This window comes from Podarcis pityusensis, assembly GCF_964106645.2.
Source record: "Podarcis pityusensis genome assembly, chromosome: 3".
Lineage (NCBI taxonomy): Eukaryota > Metazoa > Chordata > Lepidosauria > Squamata > Lacertidae > Podarcis > Podarcis pityusensis.
In genome coordinates, this window is record NC_138026.1 from 32,216,520 (window position 1) to 32,244,367 (window position 27,848).

Consider the following 27,848-nt stretch of genomic DNA (forward strand, 5'->3'; position numbering starts at 1 on the left):
CCTCATTCTCTTAGAATGGCAATGGCGCCCACCTGAGAGGTGCTGGAACTGGGTTCCGGCGAGTTCCGGCTGGAAAAAGCCCTGACAGTATCTAAGAATAGTAGGCATTAGAACCTCAGGTCCATCCAACATAAGAGTGCATGTATTGTGCTACTGATGTTGACTGTGATTAAGACTGGGTTATAATTGCCTGCCTTGAGGGTGACAGTAATCTGAGAAGTGTGCCTCAAAGTCAATAGGTTCACGGTAGGTATTCCTCTCCCTTTGGCAGGTAATCCAATATAGCAATAATGATCAGCATTAAAATGGTGATGGACATGCAGAACTGCCAAATATTAGTAGCAGATCTTATTCTATGTTCATGCAGCTTCGCTTTAAGCTCTAAAACAGTTACCGGTAACTTCTATGTTCTTGGGCAAAAAGCATTATTGTGAAAAATCAACAGGATCTGGGTTTGGTGGTTAAAAATAATGTTGTCTGACGTGATGAAATGCTCTTCAATCAATTTTTGTTTCCTGTGCTTTCCCAGACACAGTTTTTCTGACTCATACAGCCATGTGAAATTTCAATTTCCATTGAATCTTTCCATGCCTAGCAAAGACTGTTTTCCTGCTGCTATATTTGAAGCTGCCTCAGGCAACTGATTCTGGGGTGTTCTAAAAGGGCAAGATATTATTTATTTAATTGGCTGTATTTTTACTCCTGGGGAGGGGAGGGGTATGTGTGAGAGATTTTCTGCCTCAACTGTCAAAACATTTAGGTCAGCCTTGGGTAGTATCCACCTTGATTTGTTGTATATGTGTAGAGATTTCCTAACTGGCCTCAGGCATAAAAAATGCTGAGTAGGAGTATTTTCATGTATTTCAAGATGTGATGGCATCAGTGCAGCATTTAATCTTGCCAGAGATAGACCCATAAACTGTCAAAGATACTTTATACATAACAATGATGAGATCAGATGTAGTTTTCTAGAAAAGTATTTTACAGCTCAGCTCTATTGATGTGCCTAGTTGTTTATCGTTCCCATTATCTGAAAGGATTTCTGTTTATTTCTTCGGACCTTGTGTCCAGTATTTATGCGATACTAAGCAGCTTGTGTAAAAATCTTGTGTAAACAGGGCATTTTATAACATCTCTGACTAACGGTTAAAGTCCAAATGTTTTCCACATCACAGAGAACATTATTTTCCAAGCTTCTGTGTGGACTTCTTGCTCAAATCATGAGCATTTTTATTTATTTTTTGCTTTGTTTTGACCTGCACACTTGGTAGAGAACCATTCTGAAAGAGTCCTGCTCAGGGAGACCTAGAAAATCAACCATTGGGAAACAAACACCCCAGAATGGAGATCTATACCTGCTTTTTTGTTTTTTGTTGCTTTGCACTCATGCTTTGCATGGACAGACTATATGCCTCCAAGAATAATATTCTGCTGAAAGACTATTCGACGGAAAACAGAGCCAAAAGGACGCTATCCGGGGGAAGTTACTGTAGGCTACGAGGCTGCTGTCCAGGCAGAGATGATGGCTGCACCTTTCTGTACTATGCCAGGAATGCCACATGCTACTGTGATGCTTTCTGTTCCTCAGGCCCTCCTGGCTCTGTAGACTGCTGCCCTGATTTCTGGACTGTTTGCCGGGGCCACCCTATTACAGCTTCATCAGTGCTAGCGGGTGAGTGTTGAATATATCTCCAGCTGCATTTGGCGTAAAACCTATGTGTCCCCCTGAATGTATACTGGCCAAATGCTACAATGTTATTTATTTTTTTAGAAACTGTTCTTGGCAAGTTAGGAGGTGTGTCCTCTACTTGGAGATGACAGAGATGGAATCTGGGACCTTCTGCATCAAAAGCAGACGCTCTATGACTGAGCTAAGAACTTTCCCCACAGATAGAATCTGTGAACTTGCAAAATTAAGCAATACATTTGGTAGCATTGCTCATTTTAAACACATTTTAATAGAAATCAAAATGTATTGCAACTGACATTTCTCAAATTTCATCGGAAGTTATTAACAAAACATGCTCTTGGATTTCACACACTGCGCTGTGACAGATACCGTGAAGTAATTTAGCACACAAAATTATTTTATGCTTTTACCACCTGTAATCGTAGAGGCTAACATAAGCTCTACTCAGATTAGACCAGTTGAAATCAATGGACTTCAGTTAGTCATAGATTTGAAGATGAATTCAAATAATGTTTGGAAAGTCGATACCTGTTTCAGAAAAAAATATTTAAAGGCATCCTCTGAGATCTAATAAGGAAAACCTCCCTGGCAAATCTGGATTCCCCCTCTCATCTCTGAAGATGAGTCAGGGCTCTAGATCTATAGACAGGAATGTACAGCAAAGCAGCAACAAACAAGTGGCTTTGCTCCTATTTAGATGGAATCTGATCCTCCTTTTTTTTTTTTTCATTTGTCTTTTCGGTTCTGGACCTGGTGTTTTTGCTTCTAGATTCTAAAACCCTTGTGTAATTCATGGGAACAACAATGTAGGAAGCTGTCAGTCAGGCCATTGGTCCATCAAGTTAAGTACTGCACACACTGCATACACTGACGCGGGTGGTGCTGTGGGCTAAACCACTGAGCCTCTTGGGCTTGCTGATCAGAAGGTCGGGGGTTCGAATCCTCACAACCGGTGAGCTCACATTGCCCTGTCCCAGCTCCTGCCAACCTAGCAGTTCGAAAGCACACCAGTGCAAGTAGGTAAATAGGTACTGCTGTGGCAGGAAGGTAAACAGCATTTTCATGCACTCTGGCTTCCGTCATGGTGTTCCATTGCCCCAGAAGGGGTTTAGTCATGGGTCACATGACCCAGAAAGCTGTCTGTGGACAAACACCGGCTCTCTCGGCCTGAAAGCAAGATGAGTGCAGCAACCCCATAGTCACCTTTGACTGGACTTAACCATCCAGGGGTCCGTTACCTTTACCTTTTTTTTTACAATGACTTGCAGAATCGCTCCAAGGTTTTCAAATATCTGGAGATGCTTGGAATTGAACCTGTGACCTTCTGCATGCAAAGCCAATGTTCTACCACTGAGCTAAGGCCCAAAATCACTGGTAGACTTTAAGAGAGCTATACCAATTTTACACCAGCTGCTTCTCCTCTCCTACTCCAAACCAAACCAGACTCAAATAATATTAAGGACTATAGTAGCAAGAGTATCACCAGAACATGGATTACACATGGGACCAAAGGTCTACAAATTTCTGATATTGCATGTGTTCTTCATGGAATCCATTGCCAACTAGGTTGGGAGAGGGGGAACTGATGTCCCTCTTGGTATTGCTGGACTACAACTCCCATTATCCCTGACAATTGACCACGCTGGCTGAGGCTGATGGACGATGGAGTCCAACAACATCACTAGCCCTGAATTAAGCAAGGCTATCCACGGAAATAATGCAAGCACTAACCTGGCTCTAGTTCCAGCAGAAAAGCATGAAAAGGAAATGCTGAAAGGGACAGGGCTCCGTTCTCGCCCTCCAATTTCCACACACCTCTGAAAGAAAAGAGAATCTCTGCTGAGTACCAATAGCAAGTGGCTCCTTTCAGTTAAATTGCCGGCAAACAATTCTTCCAGCTGGTAGCCTGGCGTGGAGCTGTATTTGCCAAGGAAACCCCATGGAGGAGAATATCTATTCTCTGCTAATGATGACAGAGGCTCCCTCATTTGAGGCAGCGCAGATCAGAAGGACTTTCTGTGAAGCGGCTGTGAAGAGTGGAATTCAGTGAGGCTTGTTCCTCCAGGAAGCTGGAGGAAGAGAAAGACACTTGGCATCTTCCCACCTCAGGCGGCATTCTCTTTGCCGCAGTGAGCTGTGCACATCAGCCCATTAAAGCCTGTTACAGATACAAACATCTATCATCTATCTATCTATCTATCTATCTATCTATCTATCATCATTTATCTATCGCTATCATCTATCTATCATCTATCTATCTATCTATCTATCATCTATCTATCTATCATCTATCTATCATCTATCTATCTATCTATCTATCTATCTATCTATCTATCATCTATCTATCACCTATCTATCATCTATCTATCTATCATCTATCTATCATCTATCTATCTATCTATCATCTATCTATCTATCTATCTATCTATCTATCTATCTATCTATCTATCATCTATCTATCTATCATCTATTTCTGCCTCTATGAACTGAAAAATAATACTAAATCTATCTCCTACTTAGAAAAGAGAGGGGTGATTGTCTCCTGATCACAAAAAAGGTCTGTATAATTTTTTCGCCTGGTGGATTGGAGGCACCTTATTAACTATTAGTGGCCTCGATTCATAAATATTATCTAAAGCTGCAAGTCTCTGCAGTTCTATTGATTCAGTGTCTATCGGTTGTATATGGTACTTTAGAGAATACAAGAGGACAGGTCCCTGCCCTGATGAGCTTACAATCTAAAATGAAAACTTGGGGGAACAACGGAAGAGTGGTAGAAACATGTTTTGGGGTAAACATGGGAGTTGGGGTAAACATGGTTACATGTGAGAAGGGCTGTAGCTCAGTGGCTTAGCTGATGCACCAAGCTGAACTATAAAAAGACCAGGGAGGAGCAAAATGGCCATGATCCTCTCCTCAGGAACCTGTATATTTGTGTGTTAATGCCAAGCCAAGCCCTGGTTTGGCTTAGCGTTACTTCCAAAAGTGGCCACGGAGTTAGAGAAGATGACTCTGAAATATCAGAGATATGCCACTGGGAATAAGCCCTATCAAGCAGACTTGCTCCTGAGTAAACATGCACAGGACTGGCCTACACATTAAATAGAGGATGTTAGTTGTGACTAGCGTAAGTCTGTTGCTCTCAACAGGACTGTATCACACAATTATCTTTAGTAGGGTTTTGCCTAATATTCATGACTTCTTTTTCTTTCTTTTTTGGAGACATTCCAGACCCATTAGTTTTTCAACTATACTGTGTTCAGAATTAGCTGACAGGAAAATGCATGTTTCATTCCATGTTTATATGAATCTAATGATGCTTATGTACTCTGCTTAAAGTGAGTACACAGCATAAATTTTTCAGACAGGGGAAACAAAGGAATGATAATTAAACCTTTTTAGGAATGTGAATAATTATGCTGGAAGCAGAGGGATATGTAAACAGCATTACAAGAATATATAATGAAATCTTTTCTCAATTTGTATGGGCATGATTCGCTTATTCATCGAGTTCACTGATGCAGAAAATTAAAATGTCTACTTGGCAGAAACTGGGCGGTGGGACAGAATGCTATCCTCTGTCTTTAGGCAAATTATGTACAATCAATTACCTCGCTGGCATTTGGCTAATTATGGCCTCCTTTTTTCTATGTACTGCATTGGCAGGATGCTTCAAAGGTAGTCGGTACTATGAAGAAGGAGCAACGATTCAAGACAATTGCAATTCCTGGTAATTGAGAGAAACAAATGAAACGTCTTCACTCTTGAGATCAGCCTTAAGAAACCAGCTCAGATCTTGTTTATCTCACAAACTCACTAGCTGGTTTTAGGCAACCCATTCATCTCCCACCTGCAATATAGACAGAATATGTGGCAAGGATTCCAACAAGATAATGGATGTGAAACACTTCATGCATTTTAAGTCGCTGTATAGATACTGAGTCCTGCCAACCTAGCAGTTCGAAAGCACGTCAAAGTGCAAGTAGATAACTAGGTAGCGCAAGATAAATGGTGGGAAGATAAAAGGTGTTTCTGTGCGCTGCTCTGGTTTGCCAGAAGTGGCTTAGTCATGCTGGCCACATGACCCAGAAGCTGTACGCCGGGTCCCTCGGCCAATAAAGCAAGATGAGTGCCGCAACCCCAGAGTCGGCCATGACTGGATCTGATGATCAGGGGTCCCTTTACCTTTACCTATAGATACTGAGACTATTTGAAATAGGAGTTGGTTATTATTGCACCCATGTTGTTTGGCTGATAGGTGATTCACCAAATTTATTAATTAGAGACTGTGAAGTAGGAGATCACAGGCTCCAGTTGCCCTTTCAAATTCAGCTAAGGAATTTAGATGGTGTGGAGGTTTCTTTTGAAAGGGAAAAGAATACTGGAATCTCTGTCAGAAAAGCTGCTGGTGCATTAAAATCCATAATTAAAAGCTTGCTTAGTTCTTAGTCATTGACCTTATACAGATCAATGTGATTGAAGAGGAGTAAAAAAGAAAGAGAACTGAAATATTCTCTCCTCCCTGCCCCTTAAATGTAATTCTTGATTACATCTTAAGTTAGGGCAACTAACAGGGTGAGCCTATCCATGTCTATGTAGAAGTAAGTCCTATTGAGTTCAGTGGGGGCTTATTACCAGGCGAATGGGTTTAGGATTGCAGACTGAGGCAGCAGAAGCATATTTAAACTAAAATCCCACAGCATTTGCCAAGCAATACAGGACGGACAGAGGGAGGGATTGAGAGAAAGAGAGAGAGCCTTCTACACCTTATTTTGAATGCATTAACAAGCCCATTAACCTCTCTTTCAAATGGATATTAATTGGGCAGTTTTCATTGCATGACTGCATGCATTACAGAGAGAGCAAAGCACTAACATGACTAATTTCTTTATTAGATAAAATGGTCTGTTGTATCTGAGGACCCAGCTGCTGGTCTTGGCCAGATTCCAATCCCAAATCCATCCTAACAATTCTGCAGCAGCATTTGGACTGTGAATGGTCTGGAAAGCAGAATGTACAACCCTAGAATGAATTCCATTTCTATCTGGGGAACAGGTCTGCAGGCATGTGACAGTTTATGATTCTTCACTTTAAGGACATTATCACAAACGCGAAAAAGGTAAAGGACCCCTGGACAGTTAGGTCCAGTCAAATTTGACTATGGGGTGTGGTGCTCATCTCCACTTTCAGGACACCATGACAGAAGCCAGAGCTCACAGAAACACTGTATATCTTCCTGCCACAGAGGTACCTATTTATCTACTCCTGCTGGTATGCTTTCAAACTGTTAGATTGGCAGGAGCTGAGACAAAGCAACAGGAGCTCACCCCTTCGTGTGGATTTGAACTGCTTCAGCAAGCTCAAGAGGCTTGGTGGGTTCAGACCACATTAAGAAGCTCGGATGAACGTGGTGTGGAAGATTTTTCTGAGATAGGGCAGGGATCTATTCCAAAGAACAGCTATATTCTGGGGGACAACTGTAAATCATAAACTAGATTTAGAAGAACCCATTCTTTTGTTACTGAACAAAAGGGTTACTGAATACCCACTAATCTTGATTATTGATAAAAAAGGAAACCTGTCACCAAGCAGATAAAACAAAGAAGGAATATATGACAGAAGCCCAAATTTTCTTCACCAGATACACACAGAGAGAGGGAGAGATGAAAAGAGGATTATAAGATCATTGTTTCAGGACAAGGTACTATGTGTTTGTAATTATTCTCCACAAACTTTTCCTATGTAAGTCTAACGCTCTCCTTTTATTCCTTTCAGCAAATGCATGAGCAGCAAGTGGAACTGCCTAGAAGAAATGTGCCTCGTGCAGCCCAACTTAATTAAGCAAATCAACGATGGTAACTATGGGTGAGAAAAGTCCTGTTCTGCAGCACTAAGATGGAAATAGCTCCCATTTTATTGACAGATGAAAAGATCACTTGAGCCTTACGCAATTGCCTTGATATCTTTTTTTCCCCAAGACCCATGCCCACAGATGTGTGTGTATGCATTTGTTATTACACCTCCTCTGTGAGCACAGCGCAAGATATGTGATTTTCTTCTTTTGAAATAACTCTATGCAGCTATTCCTCTACACAGCATAGAGAAGCAACCTCTCTCCGAAGCTTCAAACATTATTCCCCCGACGATTTCGATATCGAGAGTAACAGCTTCATACACACAAATTGAATGCTGAGTGCCCCCATGATGTTAGTTTCCATTTTCAAGAAGGAGCGCATTGATTTTTATAACTTTATGATTTGATGACTCTTTATATTGAACATATAGGCCACTTAATCCACTAAGGATTTCTGCTCTGTGCAGCGCATCCTTGATACAGCAAAGTGCACTAAGATACAGCAAAATGTCACCAAGTTTTTTTCATCTTAACTGATCCCATGGGAGACAAAATGCAGAAACAGTATTACTTTCTGCTGCAATTCCCATATCTTGCTGCCTGGGCCTGGCAGGTCTATACATCACAAGCAGCAGAAATGTCACAATTAAAAGGTGACTAAATTGAAACCCTGGTTTCACTTTGTAATAACTCCCCCTGCTCCAAAAATGTATGTTTGTATCCATGATCACACACACACACTACGGGAGGATAGCCATACATAAAGTAGACCCTGTCCCATAATAACATTTCTTAATGTAAAATGACTGTGTTTGTTAGTGGGGCATTTTAAGTAATGTTCTTGAGCAGTCGCCGGATGAAACCCTCAATAAATTGGATCCTATTTCTTAAGATAGAAGGACCCCTGGATGGTTAAGTCCAGTCAAAGGCGACTATGGGGTGTGGCGCTCATCTCACTTCAGGTTGAGGGAGATAGCGTTTGTCCACATAAAGCTTTCCAGGTCATGTGGTACAAACCACTTCTAAACCACTTCTGGTACAATGGGACACCGTGATGAATACCAGAGCACACAAAAACGCTGTTTACCTTCCCGCTGCAGCGGTACCTATTTATCTACTTGCACTGGTGTGCTTTCGAACTGCTAGGTTGGTAGGAGCTGGGACAGAGCAATAGGAGCTCACCACCGTTACACTGACTCGAACTGCTGACCTTCCAATGGGCAACCCCAAGAGGGTTGGTGCTTTAGACCACAGTGCCACCCTCTCCCAGTAGATAAGACAAAAAAGGGATGTGTGTGTCTCACACTATGTATGTGTGTATGTGTAAGTACTGTTGCAGCAAAAGACGACCCCTTGCATTTCAACTGTAGGTGAGATTACCATGATCCACCACCATTTTTGTGTCAGCAAAGGTTCATGTGATAAACATGATCTTGGAAGTCTAAATCATCATGGTTCCTGGAAATGGGTTTGCTGTGGGTGATACCTAGTGTTAGCTGTAGAGTAGACCATTGAAACCCATTGATTTCAATAGGTCTTCTGTGAATATGACTAGCCTTCGATATCACCACATATGGATCAGGCATTTCAACACTACAGGGAAAAGAATACCTATGGTGGATGCAAGGGGGACATTTTAAACAAACAAGCAAACAAACAAACAAACAAACAAACAAATGTGAAAGAAACCAAGATAAAATCTGAGTGATAAATCTTGAGACCGGATGCACAGAAATAAATCTTGTGGTTGTGCATATCTATAGCAAAGCTCTATCTTCTGTGATTAACTCACTGCAATTTTGCACATAGTATTAGCTGATAAGCAACATGACTAAGCTATAGTATGATAGTGCACTGAATGATGTGAATTTGTGTGAATGATGAAACTCAGGAATACCATATTTATGTTGAAAGGAGGGAAATTGCCCAGAATTATCAAAGTATTATCTTAAAAGGAATGGGCAATGTATTCCTTTTTATTGTACGAATGCAGACCTTGAATGGCAAGTTTAAATGCTACCATTTCCCACATCAGTGGAAGATCGTTTCCTATGGAGGAAAATCTTATGAAGGCTTCATTCAAAACTTTTTTAAAATGGCAACATCTATGATGAACTGCCCATAGAGCTAAACATGCATGACTAACACACTATTTTTTTATTTTTTTATCACTGAGGCAGCTGGAAAGCTAAGAACTACAGCCAGTTCTGGGGAATGAGTTTGAAAGAAGGTTTCTATTATCGTCTTGGCACGTTTCCCCCATCTGCTGCCCTGCTGGACACAAGACAAGTCACGGTAGGTTTTCATTTTCTCTCCTCTCTTCAAACAGCAAACTTCAATGGAGCCTTTCCCCACAGTTATCCTCAAGCTATGCTTCAAATGGATTTGTCCATCATCCTGGGCATGACACTGAGAGAATGTGTCAAGCACAGGCAATTGGCTAACCAGGTGAAAATCGTGATTCTCTTATATGTGAAGATGAAATCTTCCTCTGATGGAAAGCTGCTCACTCAGATTAGCACAAAGAATCACAGAATCATAAAACTATAGAATTGGAAAGAACCCCAAGGATCATCTGGTCCAACCTCCTGCAATGCAGGAATCTCAACTAAAGCATCCATGACAGATGACCACCCAACCTCTGCTTAAAAACCTCCAAGGAAGGAGAGTCCACCACCTTCTGAGGGAAGGTCTGTTCTATTGTCGAACAACTCTTGCCATCAGAAAGTTTTTCCTGATGTTTAGTCAGAATCTCCTTTCTTGTAACCTGAATCCATTTGTTCAGATCATACGCTGCAGTACAGAAGAAAACAAGCTTGCTCCATCTTCCATGTGACAGCCCTTTAGATATCTGAAGTTGGCTACCAAATCTCCTCTTTTCTAGGCTAAGCATACCAAACTCCCCCAACCATTCCTCATAAGGCTTGGTTTCCAGACCCTTGATCATTTCAGTTGCCCTCCTCTGCACAGCTTGTCAATGTCCTTAAATTGTGGCACCCAGAACTGGACACAATATTCCAGGTGTGGTATGTCCAAGGCAGAAAAGGGTGGTCCTATGACTTCCCTTGATCTGACACTGGACTTCTGTTGATGCAGCCTAGAATAGCATTAGCCTGAAATAACATGTAACAATTAGAAAACATATAACACTTGGAAAAAGTGGTCCTTAGAAATCCACCCATATGGGGTCAAATGGGGAAAGGCTGTGGCTCAGTGGCAAAGCATCTCCTTTGGATGCAGAAGGTCCCCAGGTACAATCCCCAGCATCTCTAGGTTGGTCTGGGAGATCCTGCCATCTGAAACCCTAGGGAGTCACTATTTGTCATAATATGTATGTTTGAATATAGTTATCCAGTCAAATGCCTTGGGTTTCTTGTAGGAAAACCTGATCACAGAAACAGATTTCCCCGAATTTTTTGTGGCCTCGTATGAATGGCCTGGGTGGATTCATGACCCACTGGATCAGAGAAACTGTGCAGCATCCTGGGCCTTTTCAACTGCAAGTAATGTGTCCCTCCCCTCTTTTTCTTGCACCCTAAACATAGGAGAGAGGCTGTCCATGCTTGCAATAGAATATTTCAGTTAGCAGTTCACTGCTTGCTAGAGAAGGTTTGTGCATCTCTTTACTTTTCCAAAAGTTTCAAAAGGGTTTACTATTTTATCTGTTTAGGGTAGTCTTTTTCCCTTTGGGATTATCCTTCTCTTATTTATTGCCTCCCCTCTAATGCCCCTTAAATGGGGAGGTGGATCGTAAGCTAGAATAAAAGACAGACCCAGACTGGACTTTGGGGTGCAGAGTAACATGCAAATGCAATCTTCCCTAACCACATCAATAGAGTAAACAGCATGTCTATCATATGCAGCCAGGCATCCTCCTTAGATGGGAACTCTCTGTGTACACAGGCGCCCATGCAAGAGATCAGTATAAGACAGGGGTCAGTCAACCCTTTAGAAAGTAGGATACTTCTTTCAAGCCTAATTTCAGTGTGGAGGGAGGAACCCTGTGGGTGCCAGGGAAAGGCTCTGTGGATACATGTGACCCTTGTTGGAAGAGAATGGACTACTCTTCTGATCTACAGGAAGTTGTGGATTTTTGCAAACCAATGAACTAATGCCTGGTTGATTTGGATAACATAGCAATATAGAAATCGGTGGGGGTGGGAAGATAGAATTTGATGCTCAGAGGTCTCTTTCCCTCATCAGCACCAGAAAGTGGAAGAGCAGCTTGGCCCTAGCCATTGGCTGGGGACCAACCATGCACTGGAGTTGTCTGCTTTTCCTTCCCATCTATTTCTCTAGGAAAAAACCTATCTGTAGCTATGATTAGTTGCCCTCTGGCAGCAGGAAGGAGTGGCAGGATGCTCTGGGTGGAATCCATCATTCCGCTTGCGTCATGACTTTTGAACCAGCAGATGGCTCTGGCAATATGGGAGGAAGAGAGAGGAGTGTTGACCATTTCATCTTCCCTCTAGTGCCTCCTGTACCTCTCTCTCTCACACACACAAAAATTGTCCCAGACCCTCCACAACACCATGGAAGTTGGCTTGGGGGGCCTCCAGGACGAAGGGTGGAATTGGGGGCAATCCCATCTCCTCTTCCATTAGTGGAGGAATCTGCTGGATCAAAGGTTGTTATGGGAGTGGAATAGCAGCACTGGAGACTGCTCTTTGGCTCCAGTCACCATCCAAAACAACCTGGGTACTAACCTAGAGAAGGGCTTCTCCCACAAAGTCACCAGTGGAAACTCTGGCAGTGGTGGGACACAGAGAAGGAGAAAGGTCATAGCTCAGTGGTAGAGCATCTGCTTTGTAAACAGAAGGTCCCAGTTTCAATCCCTGGCATCTCCAGGTAGGACTGGGAATGCCTCCTATCTGAAACCCTGGAATGTGGCTGCAGGTTAATGTGGGGAAATCTGAGCTAGACGGACCAATTGTCCGACTAGATATGGAGCAGCTTCCTGTGTTCCTAAGGGTCACTCTCAGAAGTGGATGCACACGTTTGTGTGGGAAGAAATCCCAGGTCCCAAGCCATACAGGGACTTCTCAGGTACGCTTTAGGTAGGATATACCCTGTAGGCAAGCAAATTGGGGCATCTTGAGTTTCTCAACTTGCCTTCCAGCTGGCCAAAGGGATTGATCACATTTGAAGATGCAACCTATCAAAGTCCTAGGAAGTGCATCTCCAATTGTGTGGGAATGTGAAACCTTAAAGTTGAGGGCATTCCCTCATAGCAATTTGCTAGAATTAAAGGACACTCTGTGGTTCCATATATATTCTGTGACACAGATTTATTATGTCTGGCACGGAGAAAATTCTAACCGTCCAAACAATATAGATTACTTAGTAATCCAACTGTTTCCCATAAAACAGGTGTTGCGGCAGACAGAATAGCAATTGGGTCCAAAGGCCGTTTCACAGACAACCTTTCCCCTCAAAATTTGATCTCTTGTGACACCAGAAACCAGCTTGGATGCAGAGGAGGAAGCATAAATGGGGCTTGGTCTTACCTCAAAAAATATGGGTAAATAAATCATTTACTTACTGTGCTTTTAGAGCTTAAAATAATCAACAGCAATAATGTTTAAGAAAAGCAACTTATATATGTGAACATCCTGAAGCAAAACAAAAACAAGGTCACCAAACTGACATATTTTAAATTTATGCAAAGCATAAGTGCAAACCTGATAAGACTTCCCAATAATTTTCTCAGTATCAATGAGAAGTGCCATATGAATTGCAGATCTATTGTCCAGAGAGTGCAATGTTAATGTATTCATATACTTAAGCCATGCCATTCATATGCAAGAAAGTGTACGCAGGAGATGTGAGTGCAAATATGACTTCCCTCATTGACTCAACGATGGCCTTAGGACCCAGCTACATTAGTAAAGAACCATGATCTGAATGTGCTATAAACATGCAACACCAGATGGCGCCAGAGAGCAGGAAATTTTAAAACGTGATTTTCCATAGAGATTTTCCCCCTTTTGTTAAAACGATCTAATTTCTGACATATTTATAGGGGGGAGATTTCTGTGTTTAGATCCACCCACAGTTTCTTGGACCAGTTACAGTGCGCCATCTGTAACATTTAAAAAGTAGCAACCTCCTTAGATTGTTACAAAGATGAACGCTATAATACTGACGCCACCTTAGAAATAGGACAGGTGCATATATAATAGGATTGATTCCTGGGACGTGTCATTGTCATCAAGCTCTCTAATAACTGTCATAAGCAAATTTCAAAACTAATTTTGAATCAGATTTGACATTTGACCAACAATTCCTTGATTGTCAGGGTCTGTTTATTTGAATGTGGTAGCTAACTCCAGAGGGGAAGCTGTACTGGCCTGTTGCAACAAAAACAACTTCTGGTTATGCAAGTAGTGCACTTGCAGCCAGCAGTGGCAGCAAGTGATGTATTCCTTGGTGGCTGGATCTGCTGCCTCGGTAGATCCTGCTGCCCAAAGTGTTTGCCTCACCTTGCCTCATGGGTGGGGCAGTCCTGATTGTACTGTAAGTTGCTGAAACAACAGTGAGGTCTGTAGCACCTTGTTGTTGTTGTTTAGTCGTTTAGTCGTGTCCGACTCTTCGTGACCCCATGGACCAGAGCACGCCAGGCACTTCTGTCTTCCACTGCCTCCCGCAGTTTGGTCAGACTCATGTTTGTAGCTTCAAAGACACTATCCAACCATCTCGTCCTCTGTCGTCCCCTTCTCCTTGTGCCCTCCATCTTTCCCAACATCAGGGTCTTTTCCAGGGAGTCTTCTCTTCTCATGAGGTAGCCAAAGTACTGGAGCCTCAGCTTCACGATCTGTCCTTCCAGTGAGCACTCAGGGCTGATTTCCTTCAGAATGGATAGGTTTGATCTTCTTGCAGTCCATGGGACTCTCAAGAGTCTCCTCCAGCACCATAATTCAAAAGCATCAATTCTTCGGCGATCAGCCTTCTTTATGGTCCAGCTCTCACTTCCATACATCACTACTGGGAAAACCATACCTTTTACTATACGGACCTTTGTTGGCAAGGTGTAGCACCTTAAAGGCAAGCAAATATATTACAACATACATTTTCATTTACTAGAGTTTACCTCAACTCTATGATTCTGTGATTTATTGGATATGTCAGCTACAGCGGTCCAACACTGAGGGCCTTTTGGCAGTTCCCTCATGGTGAGAACGGAAGCTACAGGCAGCCAGGCAGAAGGCCTTTTCAGTAGACACACCTGCCTTGTGGAATGCCCTCCTGACAGATGTTGAAGAGTTAAACACAGCAACTCTCCCTTTCTTTCTTTCTTTCTTTCTCTCTCTCTCTTTCTCTCTCTCTCTCTCTGTTTGTAACCATCTGAAGACAGCCCTATTTCAGGAAGCTTTTTTATTGTTGTTGTTGTTCAAAGCTTTACTAACTTCAACTTCTTCAAAAACAGTTCCAAAATGTTCAAAATGATACATCCAAATAATTCCATTAGACATATGCCTGTCCAAGACATAGGCTCATCTACTTAGAAATAAAATGACTTATAATCACAGCTGACAAGCATAGTGCGCTCTCTCTCTCTCTTTTTATTAGATGATGATTTTATTTTGACAAAGTAAGGATCATAAATAAATAAGAACAAAAATGTGCACTCCACCACCCTTTTCATTTTAACAGTACAAATTCTACAAACACCTTCCATATTTCCACAAAATCATTTCTCCTGCATGTTCCCCATTGGGAAGCTTTTAATGTTTGTTGTTTTGTTTTTCCTGTATTTTTGTTGGAAGCCACCCAGAGTGGCTGGGGCAACCCAGTCAGATGAGCGTGTTGTTGCTGTTGTTGTTTTTGTTGTTGCTGCTGCTGCTGCTGCTGTTAAACAATGTATACCCTAGTCCACAAAAGCTTTGTCAGAATAAATTTGTTAGTTATTTAGATGCCACTGGATTCTTTGTTATCTTAGCAACTTAAAGCACAATCCTATATACCCCGCCCCCATTCAGAAGTAAGCCCTGTGAGGTTCAATGAAACTTAATGCCCTGATTAAGTGCATCTTACACTTACCTAATTGGGAGAAAGCCCAGTTGACCTCAGCAAGACTTACTTCTGTGTAGACATGTATGGGTTTATAAATGGCTCATTGCTGATTCATACATCAAAACCAGAATGTCACACGAAAGTGACTTTTACCTGTAGCATATTCTTTTTGGAATGAAGGGTGTGATGGTTCCCTCAGGGCCTACCATGGAGACTTCTTTACATTAGGTGCATCTGTCACCTCTCAGCCTACTCTGCCCAGGCTTGCTCCCTTCAAGTTTGAGGTTATGCATCTCCATTCTGGAGGCAGCACCACAGTGCAGTAATGAACTTCTCATGTTCCTAAGATACACCCTAGTCTCTTAAAGGGAAGAGCCATAGCTCAGTGGCAGAGCATCTCATTTGTACACAGAAACTCCAGGTACAATCCCTGGTACCTCTAGGCAGGAGTAGGAGAGACCCTCATCTGAAACCCTGTAGGGCTGCTGTCAGTCACTGTAGATGGCGCTGATCAGGATCTGAAATCCTTAAAGATGGCTAAGTAAGAGCTCAAATAACATTCATTCTACACCTTCCTTGTTCCCTAATGAGCCCGAAATGACAGCCAAAAGGGTGTTGCCGGTTTTCTTAAATAAAGGATTTGCGTAAGCACAAGTTCTTTGCTCACTCATAGCTCAATATGAGTGGATCGTAGTCACCGAAAGTCATTCTCCTTGAGAAAATTAGAGTATGAAAGCTCAGTCTGCAGTGGATGTTTCTGAACATACAAATCATCACTTGCCATTATAGCACCTGAGGAGGGAAGAAGCTGGCATGGCCTCTCTTAAAGACAGCTCACCTGCCCAGCAGATCCTATCTTTAGGCCCTCATAGCTCCGGCAACTCTACTTCTCTTATTTTCTCGCTTCCACCCAACTATAATAATGCTGCAAGATTCAGAGACTGCACTCCATACACAGGTATAGCAGGGCAAGACACCAGCTAGTAGAAAGTGGAATGGGTGTGGAAGCCTGCATTCAGCAGCCCCCAAACAGATGTGTAGAATCATGTGTCTTGTACTACAAGTCTGGGCAAGTGGTTCTGCGTCTGAGCAATTTAAGGGACATGTGCTGAGCATTCGGTTACTCCCAGAGTTCTACAGATTTAGGCACATGCTGCAGTGTTTCCTCCAAATCAACATGGTGCCCTCCAGATCTTATTGGACACCAGCTCCCAGCAGCCCCAGACAACAAGGCCAGCAGGATGGAAGCTGGAACCCGGCAACGCTGGGAGGGCACCAGGTTGACTATCCCTGAACCAAGGAACTTTAAAGTGAGTGCCATATTCCATTTGTAATTAAAAGCACCTTCTAAATTTCCCCTCTCTAGCTTCACTACCAGACCTCTTCCTTCTACCATTCCTTCCTGCCACCAGTCCTTCAGAGTAGAAAATAATTCTACCTACTGAGTTAAGTAATCCCCTATAATTCTCCTTTAGAAATTTGTCAGAATGCTTAAAAGAATATTTAGAAGGAAAGTGCATTTTAAAAGAAGAAGCACGTTAGGCCGTTCTCCCTGCCCCATTATTTTTATCTCGAGGGGGAAATGTCACTTTTGTAGGATTTAAATGTAAAGTAATCCTGTGTTAGTAACAAAGCCTCATCAGCACTAGTAATTATGCATGTTGTGGCGATGTGACAGATCTCAGAGATGAAAATTAGGACTCCCTTTCACTGGAGAAACCTAAAATTTTACCTGCTTGTTCACTGCGGTTTAAACGTCCTATTTACTTAAATGTGACTGATGCAAGACTCATTTGTCAGTATTGCACTAACTGTAGTTATTCTATGCCAGCGGGATGCTAACTTTCTAAATTGATTTGACAAGGCTCTTAAGAAAATGTAATAGGCTCTCACACAAATTTAAACATCTCTAAGCAGCTCCCTATATCAATATTTAATTATCTGTGGTGGGTATCCTATACCAATAAACCTGGAAGGGAATAAGCCTCATTGACTTCAATGGGACTTGCTTCTGAATAGATATGTATAAGATTATGCTGTAAGTCTGCCATCCTGCAGGTACAGATTTGGTGGCAGAGCTTACACGCTTAAGAAGTCAGAGTGGTGTCCCATCTGGCACCTTAGGACATTACCATAGCTAGTGGACCACTGTTGAGCTGAGCATTTTGGAAGGCCCATCCTACTAAATGGAAGGCATCTCTCCATGGTTTAGATTTAAGGCACCCAACAGTTCATTATTCTCCTGTTTCAGTAGCAGGGACGTGGATGGGGACCTACACAAGAACTGCCTGTTGAGATACCCTATTGAGAGAGACGAAGGGCCTCCAATTAGAACAGGGATGGCTAACCTGGGGCCCTAGAGATGTTGATGGACTACAGCTCCCATCATCACTTACCATTGACCATGCTGGCTGGAGCTGATGGGAATTGGAGAGTAACACCTTGAGGGCCACAGGTTCTCCACCCGATTTAGAAGGCAATAAACCTGCTGAGATGCAGACTGCTTAACACTGCTTAACACAACATGGATGCACCTACAATGGCTTCTTATGAGAGCATTTTCCATGCCCTGCACCATTCATTCAGCATGTAAGGTGGACTCTAAGATACCTGTTGATCCCATAGATCTCTGCTGAATTTTGGTCACAGCCCATGTGGTGTAGCGGGGAGAGTTAATAAACTAGGACCTGGGAGAAGAAGAGTACAATGCCACATTCTTGAGGAAGCTCAATGGATGACTTTGTGCTAGTCATTGTCTCTGAGCCTAACCTACCACACAGGGTTATTGTGAGGATAAAATGCATAGGGGGAAGGGGCAGAGAACCATGTGTGCCACCCCAAGCTCTTTTGAGGAACGGTATAAACAAGTACAATTTTAATGAGTGGATAAGCCACAACATGGAGCTCTTTTTCTCCACCCCTTCTATGCTACCTTGTCTAGCATTATTTTCAATGACTTCCAGTCATTGAGAACTTCTGCACAGAATGAGCAGTTCAAGCATACTGCTTTTCTAACTGAACAGTTGTGCTGACTAATACTTTAAAGTCTTTTAGAAGCACCCTGGAAGCCTTAGAAGATATCTCAAATCCTGGAAAAGAAGAATCAGTAATTGACCTTTCTTAATGTCTGTTCTGGGCCTTTGTTGGCAAGGTGATGTCTCTGCTTTTTTTGTTGCAGCGTAGTATTTTGTTATTAGAGGTTTTGGAGCACTGCATGATTGTTGTGCTGATGATGCTCAGCTCTTTCCCTGAAATACCTAAATCAGGTGCGGCTATGAAAGTATCGTGCAAGACCAGTGTCTAGATGGGTGAGGGTCATCAGACTGAGCTCGACTCATGAGGCTCCAGGTTGTATACAAAGTTAGAGCTACTCAGAGTATAATGGGCATGGTTAACTTCAGTCCATTAATTTCAGTGGGTCTTCTCTGAATAGGACCCAGCTGAATGCAATCTTTTCAGCCTGATTCTAGTCTTTTTTGAATTCAATAACTTGCCTTCCAGTCCCAGCTGCATTTCTAAATCGAATTAACTAGATGAAAGCCATAATACAGAAAATGATTTGGCATATTATTTGACAATCTTCTTTTGCCCTGAAAGGATCAAATGTCCTTACCGTGCCTTATTATTTGATTTAATGTATTATGCAGGTATTCTTCAGCAACTCTAAAATAATAGATGAGCCTCCCTCCTCCTGCTTTGCACCGGGCATCTTCTACCCTGCCTTTGGCACTTTAATCTTTTCTGCCGCCTTTTGCTCTCTCCACCCCACACTCATTCACCATTTATCGTCAATGACATGCCAAGGAATTAACACACAAATGCCTTGCATAGAAATAAAATGATGTGCAGTCTGTCCATGTGTCAAATGAAAAAGAAAGATCCAGCTGTAGCAAAGGGATATACAGAATAAACCTGAATTGCCAGGAGGCTGCTTGGCCTAAAACCCCCCCCTGTAAACCAATATAAGGAAGATCAAAGAGGTGTATGTCCAGTGATAGATAACCACAGGCTCCAACTGAATCTTTAAACTCACCACCACCACCTCAAACAGCATTACAGCACACCTGCCATTACCAGCGGCAATGGGAGTCTCATGTGTTCATCTCATAGTTCTTAGTAGCATCCACTGGTGTCATCTGCTGCAAGTAGGCTGTTCATATTACAAACAGCCTGTTTGTGAGGATGTTGCATGCCACTCTGGCAGGGATGGGAGACCAGTTGGACCACAAGTCAGTGGTGTAGTGCGGGGGACACAGGGGTGATTGCTCCAGGTGCAAAATTGTTAGGGATACAACATCTCAGCCCCTGGTGCTACCTCAGTACAGCTGTGTGCTGGCAACCAATGCTACGCTACTGCTACAAGTCCCATTAGATCCCTGACCATTTGCCATGCTGGCTGGGGCCAAGGAGAGTTGGAGTCCAACAACATCTGGATTCATCCATACCCAATAGGAAGTGTGCATAGGTTTCCCTTTCCATGCCTGATGTGTTCCTGTGCGTGAGCAGGAAGGAAGCAAAGGAAAGAACTTTCCAAATCAATCAGACTTTATTCAGTAAAAGTCTATATTGACCTTGAATGTGTATAATTTGTTGTTCATTATTGCTAGAGGCAGCCTATATCTCTTTTCTACAGCACATTTGAGAACCAATGGAACAAATTATTCTTTACTGCTCTTTTCACATGGCAGAAATTAATTGACACAAAAAAGAATTAAATACAAAACCATGTTTCCTACAAGCATTTAACACATAAGCATTACTTCAGCAGATGCACACACATAACTTTATATATATATATATATATATATATATATATATATATATATACATATATTATTTTGCCATAAAATGGACTTCTAAGTGATTAAGGGGCAACAGAGCATGCTTATAAAATGTTTAATATAATGTGGGAATTCAGAGCAAAATGTCAACAGGATGCCAAGTGGTCCTTCCTGGATGACTCACGGAGGGGAACAAAACAGGGTGATGAGTATATACGGAATTGTAAAATCAAGATGGTGAAAAATAGCAACCCTCAGAAGGTCGTGCAGAAGGGGATGTGGACCTCAGACTGAAAAGGTTCGCCAACCCTGTCCTAAAAGCATCTGATTGACCAAGGTGGGAATAATCCTAACCCTACTATTTCTATTTATTTATTTATTTATTTATTGCCACTCAGAATCATTGAATTGTAGAGTTGGAAGGGACCACAAGGACCATCCAGTCCAGTTCACTGCAATGCAGGAATCTTTTGCCCAATGTGGGTCTCAAACCCACAACCCTGAGATTAAGAGTCTCATGCTATACTGACTGAGCTATCAGCAGTTCATCACCATTACTTCATTACTGCTTCATATCTACTTTGTTAACTCTGTCTTTATTGTGCCACAAGGCTCTTTGTTGGTTTAGCTGCAATGGGGCTTCCCCTCTGGAAAGGCAACACACAGGGAATATTTGTAAATGGTTGATGGCTGAGATATGTGCATCTATCGTTGGCTCGATATATGTTTTTAAAAACATATGTTTCTGTATTGGCGGATGACAAAATAGAATAGAATAGAATTTATTATTTATACCCCGCCCATCTGGCTGGGTTCCCCAGTCACTCTGGGCGGCTTCCAACAAAGTATTAAAATACAGTAGTCTGTTAAACATTAAAAGCTTCCCTAAAGAGGGCTGCCTTCAAATGTCTTCTAAAAGTCTGGTAGTTGTTTTTCTCTTTGACATCTGGAGGAGGAGGAGGAGTTTGGATTTGATATCCTGCTTTATCACTACCCGAAGGAGTCTCAAAGCGGCTAACATTCTCTTTTGCCTTCCTCCCCCACAACAAACACTATGTGAGGTGAATGAGGCTGAGAGACTTCAGAGAAGTGTGACTGGCCCAAGGTCACCCAGCAGCTGCATGTGGAGGAGCGGGGAAGCAAACCCAGTTCACCAGATTACGAGTACACCGCTCTTAACCACTACACCACACTGGTGGGAGGGTGTTCCACAGGGCAGGTGCCACTACCGAGAAGGCCCTCTGCCTGGTTCCCTGTAACTTGGCTTCTTGCAGTGAGGGAACCGCCAGAAGGCCCTCAGCGCTGGACCTCAGTGTCCAGGCAGAACGATGGAGGTGGAGACGCTCCTTCAGGAAGACCTGTGCAAAATAAGCCAATTGCAGTGGAATGGAAAATGGTGGATAAAAGTACAAGTGGACTAAGGTGCAGTCCCATGATGGCACATTCACACATCCTTAGACCCTTTAGATGTTGTCCTTCAACTCTCCTTTGCCATAGCCAATATGGCCAACAGTCAGGGATGATGTTAGTTATAGCACAAAAACATCTGAAGGGTCATAGATTCTCCATCATTACTCCAAAGCAATTGCTTCCAAACTATGCGCAGGATTCAACTAACGACTCCCATCAACCCAAAACCTGTGCAAGGATTTCTACTTGTGCAACAGGGGATTTCCCCTCCCCCCATGAATTCCCAAAATTTGGCTCTGGTAGGTTCAAGAGGAATTAAAAATTAAAACACAGAATTGAAAAATAATAATAAAAAATAATGTGTTGTCTGATCCCAATAGGCTGGTGTCTCATGCTTGCTACCCATTATTCTGGAATCAATCTGACCCGGCTGCTTGTGGGGTTTCAAGTGTGGCTGATGCTGCTGGGAAAAGGCAGGCTACGCGACCATGTCCAAATGCCTTAGAACCATCCAACCGCATTTATCAGTGCGGTTCTCCCTACAGAATCTCCTCACAGGTAAGTGCAGACAACAGGGACTCAGCTGCAAATAAAACGTTTTAAGTGTATTTTAATTGCAATATACAATGTGACACTAGATGGTGATGGTGAGCCATGGAAAATTCAATGTATTTTTTAAAACGCTTTTTTAAAAAATAAAAGTGTTTTCAAAGTGGTTTTTATATGTGTCTAGATTCCACCTAGGTGTCTGGTACCTTTCTTGAACTATGGAATGAACCATAAAGTTAAAAACAGATATATGATAATAAAATGCATTACTGCAGTACAGGACTGCTATAATATATGTGAAAGTTCTTTCAAAACTTTACAGCACTGGATAAAAGTTTGTTATTATATCATCACTGTGAAAGTAAACTTTGTGTCCCCTGAGAGGAAGCATTCAGGTAAATTTCCTTTAAAACAAGACAATAAACAAAACCCAATGAAATTCTAGAGATAAAATCTTTAGTTTGAAACAACAGTTGAGGCACTTACAAATTTACTAATGCACCAATAAGCATGAAAATTGAAAAAGTATTAAGTGGCAGCTAGTCATTCACATTAGCCTGTGTAGCCGGAAGATCAGACCATTTATCACAATAGTTAAATTCAGCCCGTTGTAAAAGCTTTATATCTAACTCATTCTGAAATGTTAAATGTGGGGAAATATATGCAAAAATAGTATATGTCTCTTCCCTCCACTTTTAGGAGACGGACATAATGAAAGAAATTAAGGAGAACGGGCCAGTGCAAGGTAAAGAAAACAAATGCTCTTGACTGCAAAACCAAAACCAAATTATTGCATCCTGCCCACACATAAAAGCAAGCACTGTGTAAGGTCCTTTGTGCCAACACCACACGTCACACCAAGCATCAAACAGATGTCTGTATCACTGATAGGGCTGCTTACCTCTGTTTAGAGGGAGGGCTCTGATAACATCCCCACCAGTACTATAATGGCAATGTCTTCCCTGCACATGTTGTCTTCCTTCCCCTGGTCCTTAGGAACATAGGAAGGTGTCTCAGACAGTCAGGTCGTTGGTCCGTCGAACTCATTGTCTACACTGATTGGCAGCTGTCAACCAGGATTTCAGAAAAGGCATCTTTCTTGACCCTATCTGGAGAGGCTAGGAATGGAGAAATGAAAGAAGCTGCAGGAAACACCAGGAATGGGAAGACAGAACTGCTTTGCTTCCACTTACACCAATGTTTTACACTTACCTTATTTGCTTATGTTTCATACTTCGGACGTAAGCTGGGTTCCTTGTTAGTCTATGACCTGTCAGCGATGAGCCATAGGTAAAATTGGAAGAATAAGGAAAATGAACATTGACTTTGCTTGCTGGTTCCTTTTTTAAATCCAGCTGTCATGCACGTGTATCGTGATTTCTTCCTTTACAAGAGCGGGATCTATAAGCACATTCGGAGGACAGGTGGGCAGCTGCAACATGAGAATCACAGGAGAACCCATTCTGTCAAGATTGTTGGGTAAGTGATGTCTGAAAGCTGAGCAGCATGGATTCCTGCTGAACCTCTGCTGGATGAGTATCCTGCCGCATGGGACCATGGACATTAAATGGCAGACTTATAGTTGAAGTCATTTCGGCTTCTGAAACACAGGGGCGGGGAATATAATATACACACCTTGTTTTGCTCCCCCTTCCGCTTCGGAGCTATAGCCCATAAAGTGGACACAGTGGCTGAGCATAGACATAGGCTACATCCACACCATATATTGAAAGCACTTATTTTTAAAATATTTTAAAATAGTTTTTATTCTTACGCTACTTTAATAGCTATGATGTTCCCCCCAAAATCATGGGAATTGTAGTTTTTAAGGGTTCTAGGTATTGTAGCTCTGTGAGGGGTTTCCTAACCACTCTCAGCATCCTTAACATGCTACGGTTCCTAGCATTCTTTGGGGGAAGCCACAGCTGTTAAAGTGCTATAAGAGAGCTTTAAATGTATGGTGCGCTTATGATTCTTCAACATCTCCTCCTTTCCATTATTTTGCACAACAACTTCTATTGTCCTGGTTGATGCTTACTCTTAGGACTTGAGAGTCTTCCAGTGAATAAATTAAATGTATAAAACTCTAAAAGTAATTGCTTCTCGCCATTATTGATATGCGGTAGAAGTGGAGGTTTATGGATCACTGAGTGGATCGTTAACGCTACAAGCTTGCAATTAAAATACATTTCCAGCGCCTTAAGTTTCTACACACTTGCACTTTAATAAGTGATGTTTCACGATCTTATGTATGAGTGGGTATCAGCTTCCCAAGAAATTGTCTTCTCTGTCTTTTTTAGCTGCCAGGAGGCCAAGAGAGGCTTTGTGCTGCTACAGCAGCTAAAACAGCATCTTCTGTGAGGGCAAGAACTTCACAGCCGTGCCTTGCCTCCCTGGTAGTTTTTATGAATTCCCACAACTTTCTTGCCACTATTTCTGTGGTGCCAACTTGTTCCAGCACTAGGGGGAGTTATCCCAACACATCTTGGGATAAGATTGTTGGAGGCCAGGCCACTCCGGTCAACCTCCATCCCTTCTGAAGCCCACGGTGGTTTGTGATGGAGTTGCACAGATGCTGCTTGGATGTGGCTGCGAGGTTGCTAGTGTTTTACATAACTGAGCAAGCATCTAAGTCTGGTCCTTAGTGAAACTAGATTTTCTAAAGGGGGTTGTCACAAACTGGCTGCTATGGACACTGTAGTCAGGAAAATCAGGAAACTGAGCTTTGCTGAAATTATGGAGTCTATTGAACTGGAACCCTTCATGCAACCAATTTCAAGAGGGATTCATCTGGTCAATGACAGCAGAAGGTACTAAGATACCTGCATAGCTGGTTATTTAATCCTTTGTTCCCCTAACAGTCGCTCCTTTATAGTTAGATGCTGGTGATAATCCATTCTGTAGTCTAATCAGTATCTGTAAAGGTCTGTAGTCCCAGTTCTGCTAATTTTATCCCAAGCCAAGGAATGGGTAGCTTTGGAACTGAAATAGACATGCAGAGGGCAGAAACTCAGGGGAAATGTCTTCACATTTACTTACTCTCGTTCTGTTTAACTTTGGTTCAGTGAGCTGGCAACTTCCCCACAGAAGAAAGCCCATTAAAGAAAATAAGAAGCTATTTCACTGACAAGAAGTCTAAGCTCTAACATTGCCTGCAATTTCCATGTTGACGCTGAAAATACACTTCTCATCAGCATAGCAATGAGCAATATACTTTCAGATTCACTCTTCTGTTATGATTTATATTGATTGCTCACCATTAAAAAAAAAACATATCAGAGGGTGTATACAGACACACACAGCAGTAAAGTGCCTTCTCTGCCTTGTGGAGACACATTTTTTGGCCAGAGTTCACACATTGTAGTCTTCATATTGTTGGCTTTGGTGTTTCTAAAGTGTCTTTTGCTATAATTTTGCAATGCATTCTGAAGTACTTGTGGAAACTGAGAGTGCCTTCTCTTGGGTTGGCAGTCTTCTGGACAACTTTTCTTTAAAAGGAGTGTCAGTGGGTGTTGAAAGGGGAGGGAGCAAAGAAACTAATCTGTGCTAGACACACCTTCTGTGTGTACAGATGACTGTGTTTCAACAGCTTCTCATGCTGCCTGCATAGTGTGCAGGTGTAGACAGTTGTAAAATGATGTCTGCAAAAGTGATTTAGAAAACACCAAACTGCAGTGCTTCAAAGCTTGTATGCAAAGGTGTACACAGTCAAAAGCTCCTCCTTTGATTATTTCATCACCCCCACCCTGATGTACGGGGGAGGTGGAGAAAAAATATATAGCATGTCTGATGAATGCCATCTCTTTGGATAGGTGGGGTGCGCTGCCAGATGCAGATGGACAAAAGCAGAAATTCTGGGTAAGTGTACTTGGGCAGTAAGATAGAGCAAAGACAGAGGACCCCAACCAGAAAAAGTTGCTTGTGCTTAAGTCCCACTGAAAATGAATGGGTCAACTTGCAAATTAACTAACCATCCCTTTCAGTGGAACTTACTTGAGCATGGCTATCTTTCTCTAGATTGGGGTCATAGCCTTCTTTGCTCATGTAAATTATCTAAATTTGTCTTTCCCTCCTCCCATTTTACTGTTTCACATTCATTGGTTGCATCAAGTCCATGTGATCTTCCATGGCTACCAAAACTGGGGGCTCACATTGTGGTTGGGTTGCCCATAATGCCAGTTGTTCCTAGCAAAATGTCGTGGTTTTCCTTCTGCTTTCTCACCTTATATTAGTATAGCAATGTTTGGTGGCAGAATGAGTGAAAGTTCTGCTGACTGTTTCCAGTGACTATCAATGGCTGCTAGTCACAAGGCCTAAATTCTTCCTCTACAGCTGGAGGCACAAATGCTTCTGAATACCAATTGCTGTAAACCACAAGAAGGGAGAGAATTCTTGTGCTCTAATCTCACAGGCATCTGGTGGACCACTGTGAGAACAGGATGCTGGACTAGATGGGCCACTGGCCTGATTCCGGTTTGAGATATGGCAAACTAAGAGATCAGCTGCTTTAACTTTCTCATACCACAAATATGCATGCCAACCATACCTATTGTCATGACCTTCAAGGTCTAAAACATCAGTGTTTTTTAATAATATCAATTCCCTTAGCCAGCATAAACAGGATGCCTCATAATACCTTTCTCAAAAAGCAACAGGATAGATATGGATAACATTGTAAGTGAACTGCTTCCCAAACCAGCTGTGGGAGTGCACTGGATACAGTGTGTACACAGCCTTAGACTACCACATGTCAAAGAGAGTTCAGGGTGTGTGTGTGTGTTGGAGGTTAGCCAGGAAAGACTGCAAGTTGGATTGAATAGAGAGAAGCTGCTTAAGCCCTCCCTCCGGCCATTCCCCAGCTCAAAATAACCATTGACAGCCCCATTGGACAGTGGACAAGAAACCACCCAGAGCAGGGAGTATTAGGTTACAAGAAGGAGATACAGAACAACTTCAGCTCATGACTTTTATAGCATTTAGTCTACTCTTGTAATGTCTGGGTGCTGTCAGTGTATGCTAATAGGCTAGATATACTACAAGTTTCACTCCATATAAAGTAGTTCTTTATAAGATATGGGGGCAAGTGGCAGACCTTTTGGAAGAGGACAGTACTATTATTGCCACTGGCGATATGACTCCTTTTCTCCTTTCACTACATCCCTGCTTCACTACAATCTGGCCATTCACAGTAATAAAAAGTTATTTCTTTCCCCTCCTGTAGATTGCTGCAAATTCCTGGGGGAGCTCCTGGGGAGAAAATGGCTATTTCAGGATTTTACGTGGAGAAAACGAATGTGATATTGAAAAGCTGATTATAGCTACTAAGTGTCACCTTTAGTTGATTTTCATTTATATCATTATTACACTCCAAAAGCTTTTTATATACCCAGAATGTACCATCTATAATGTCTTTGTGCATCCTTATGTTTTATTTGTGTGACTGTTTTACCTTCACTTAAACGTACTGCATTTCTGTGTGAATTAAAACATGGCTGTACATCCAGCATGATCAAATTCTGTTACTTGCTTTGCTTGCAGCTCCAGGGATATT

General features: G+C 42.3%; 1 protein-coding gene across 2 annotated transcripts; it reads left to right on the top strand.

The window, feature by feature from the left end:
* The first annotated feature begins 1,154 nt into the window (after nucleotides 1-1,154).
* On the top strand, nucleotides 1,155-27,848 carry TINAG (tubulointerstitial nephritis antigen). 2 transcript variants are annotated; one of them, XM_080998023.1, is made up of 11 exons: nucleotides 1,155-1,672; nucleotides 5,357-5,420; nucleotides 7,466-7,545; nucleotides 9,721-9,839; nucleotides 10,924-11,047; nucleotides 12,915-13,065; nucleotides 22,129-22,306; nucleotides 22,997-23,042; nucleotides 23,653-23,776; nucleotides 26,110-26,155; nucleotides 27,519-27,848. In XM_080998023.1, the coding sequence occupies exons 1-11, from the start codon at nucleotides 1,342-1,344 to the stop codon at nucleotides 27,633-27,635; spliced, it is 1,380 nt and encodes a 459-aa protein (XP_080854149.1). In that variant the 5' UTR covers nucleotides 1,155-1,341; the 3' UTR covers nucleotides 27,636-27,848. The 2 variants fall into 2 exon arrangements, with proteins under 2 accessions (XP_080854149.1, XP_080854148.1); XM_080998022.1 differs by having other exon boundaries at nucleotides 1,161-1,672; nucleotides 7,466-7,555; nucleotides 9,725-9,839; nucleotides 27,519-27,828.

Excerpts from the sequence above, each read along its gene's own strand:
- TINAG (XM_080998022.1), top strand. The coding sequence starts at position 1,342 with ATGGAGATCTATACCTGCTTTTTTGTTTTTTGTTGCTTTGCACTCATG. Across the intron at positions 13,066-22,128 it reads TCTTACCTCAAAAAATATGG|GCTGGTGTCTCATGCTTGCT; the intron begins GTAAATAAATCA and ends TGATCCCAATAG. Across the intron at positions 23,777-26,109 it reads CATTCTGTCAAGATTGTTGG|GTGGGGTGCGCTGCCAGATG; the intron begins GTAAGTGATGTC and ends CTCTTTGGATAG.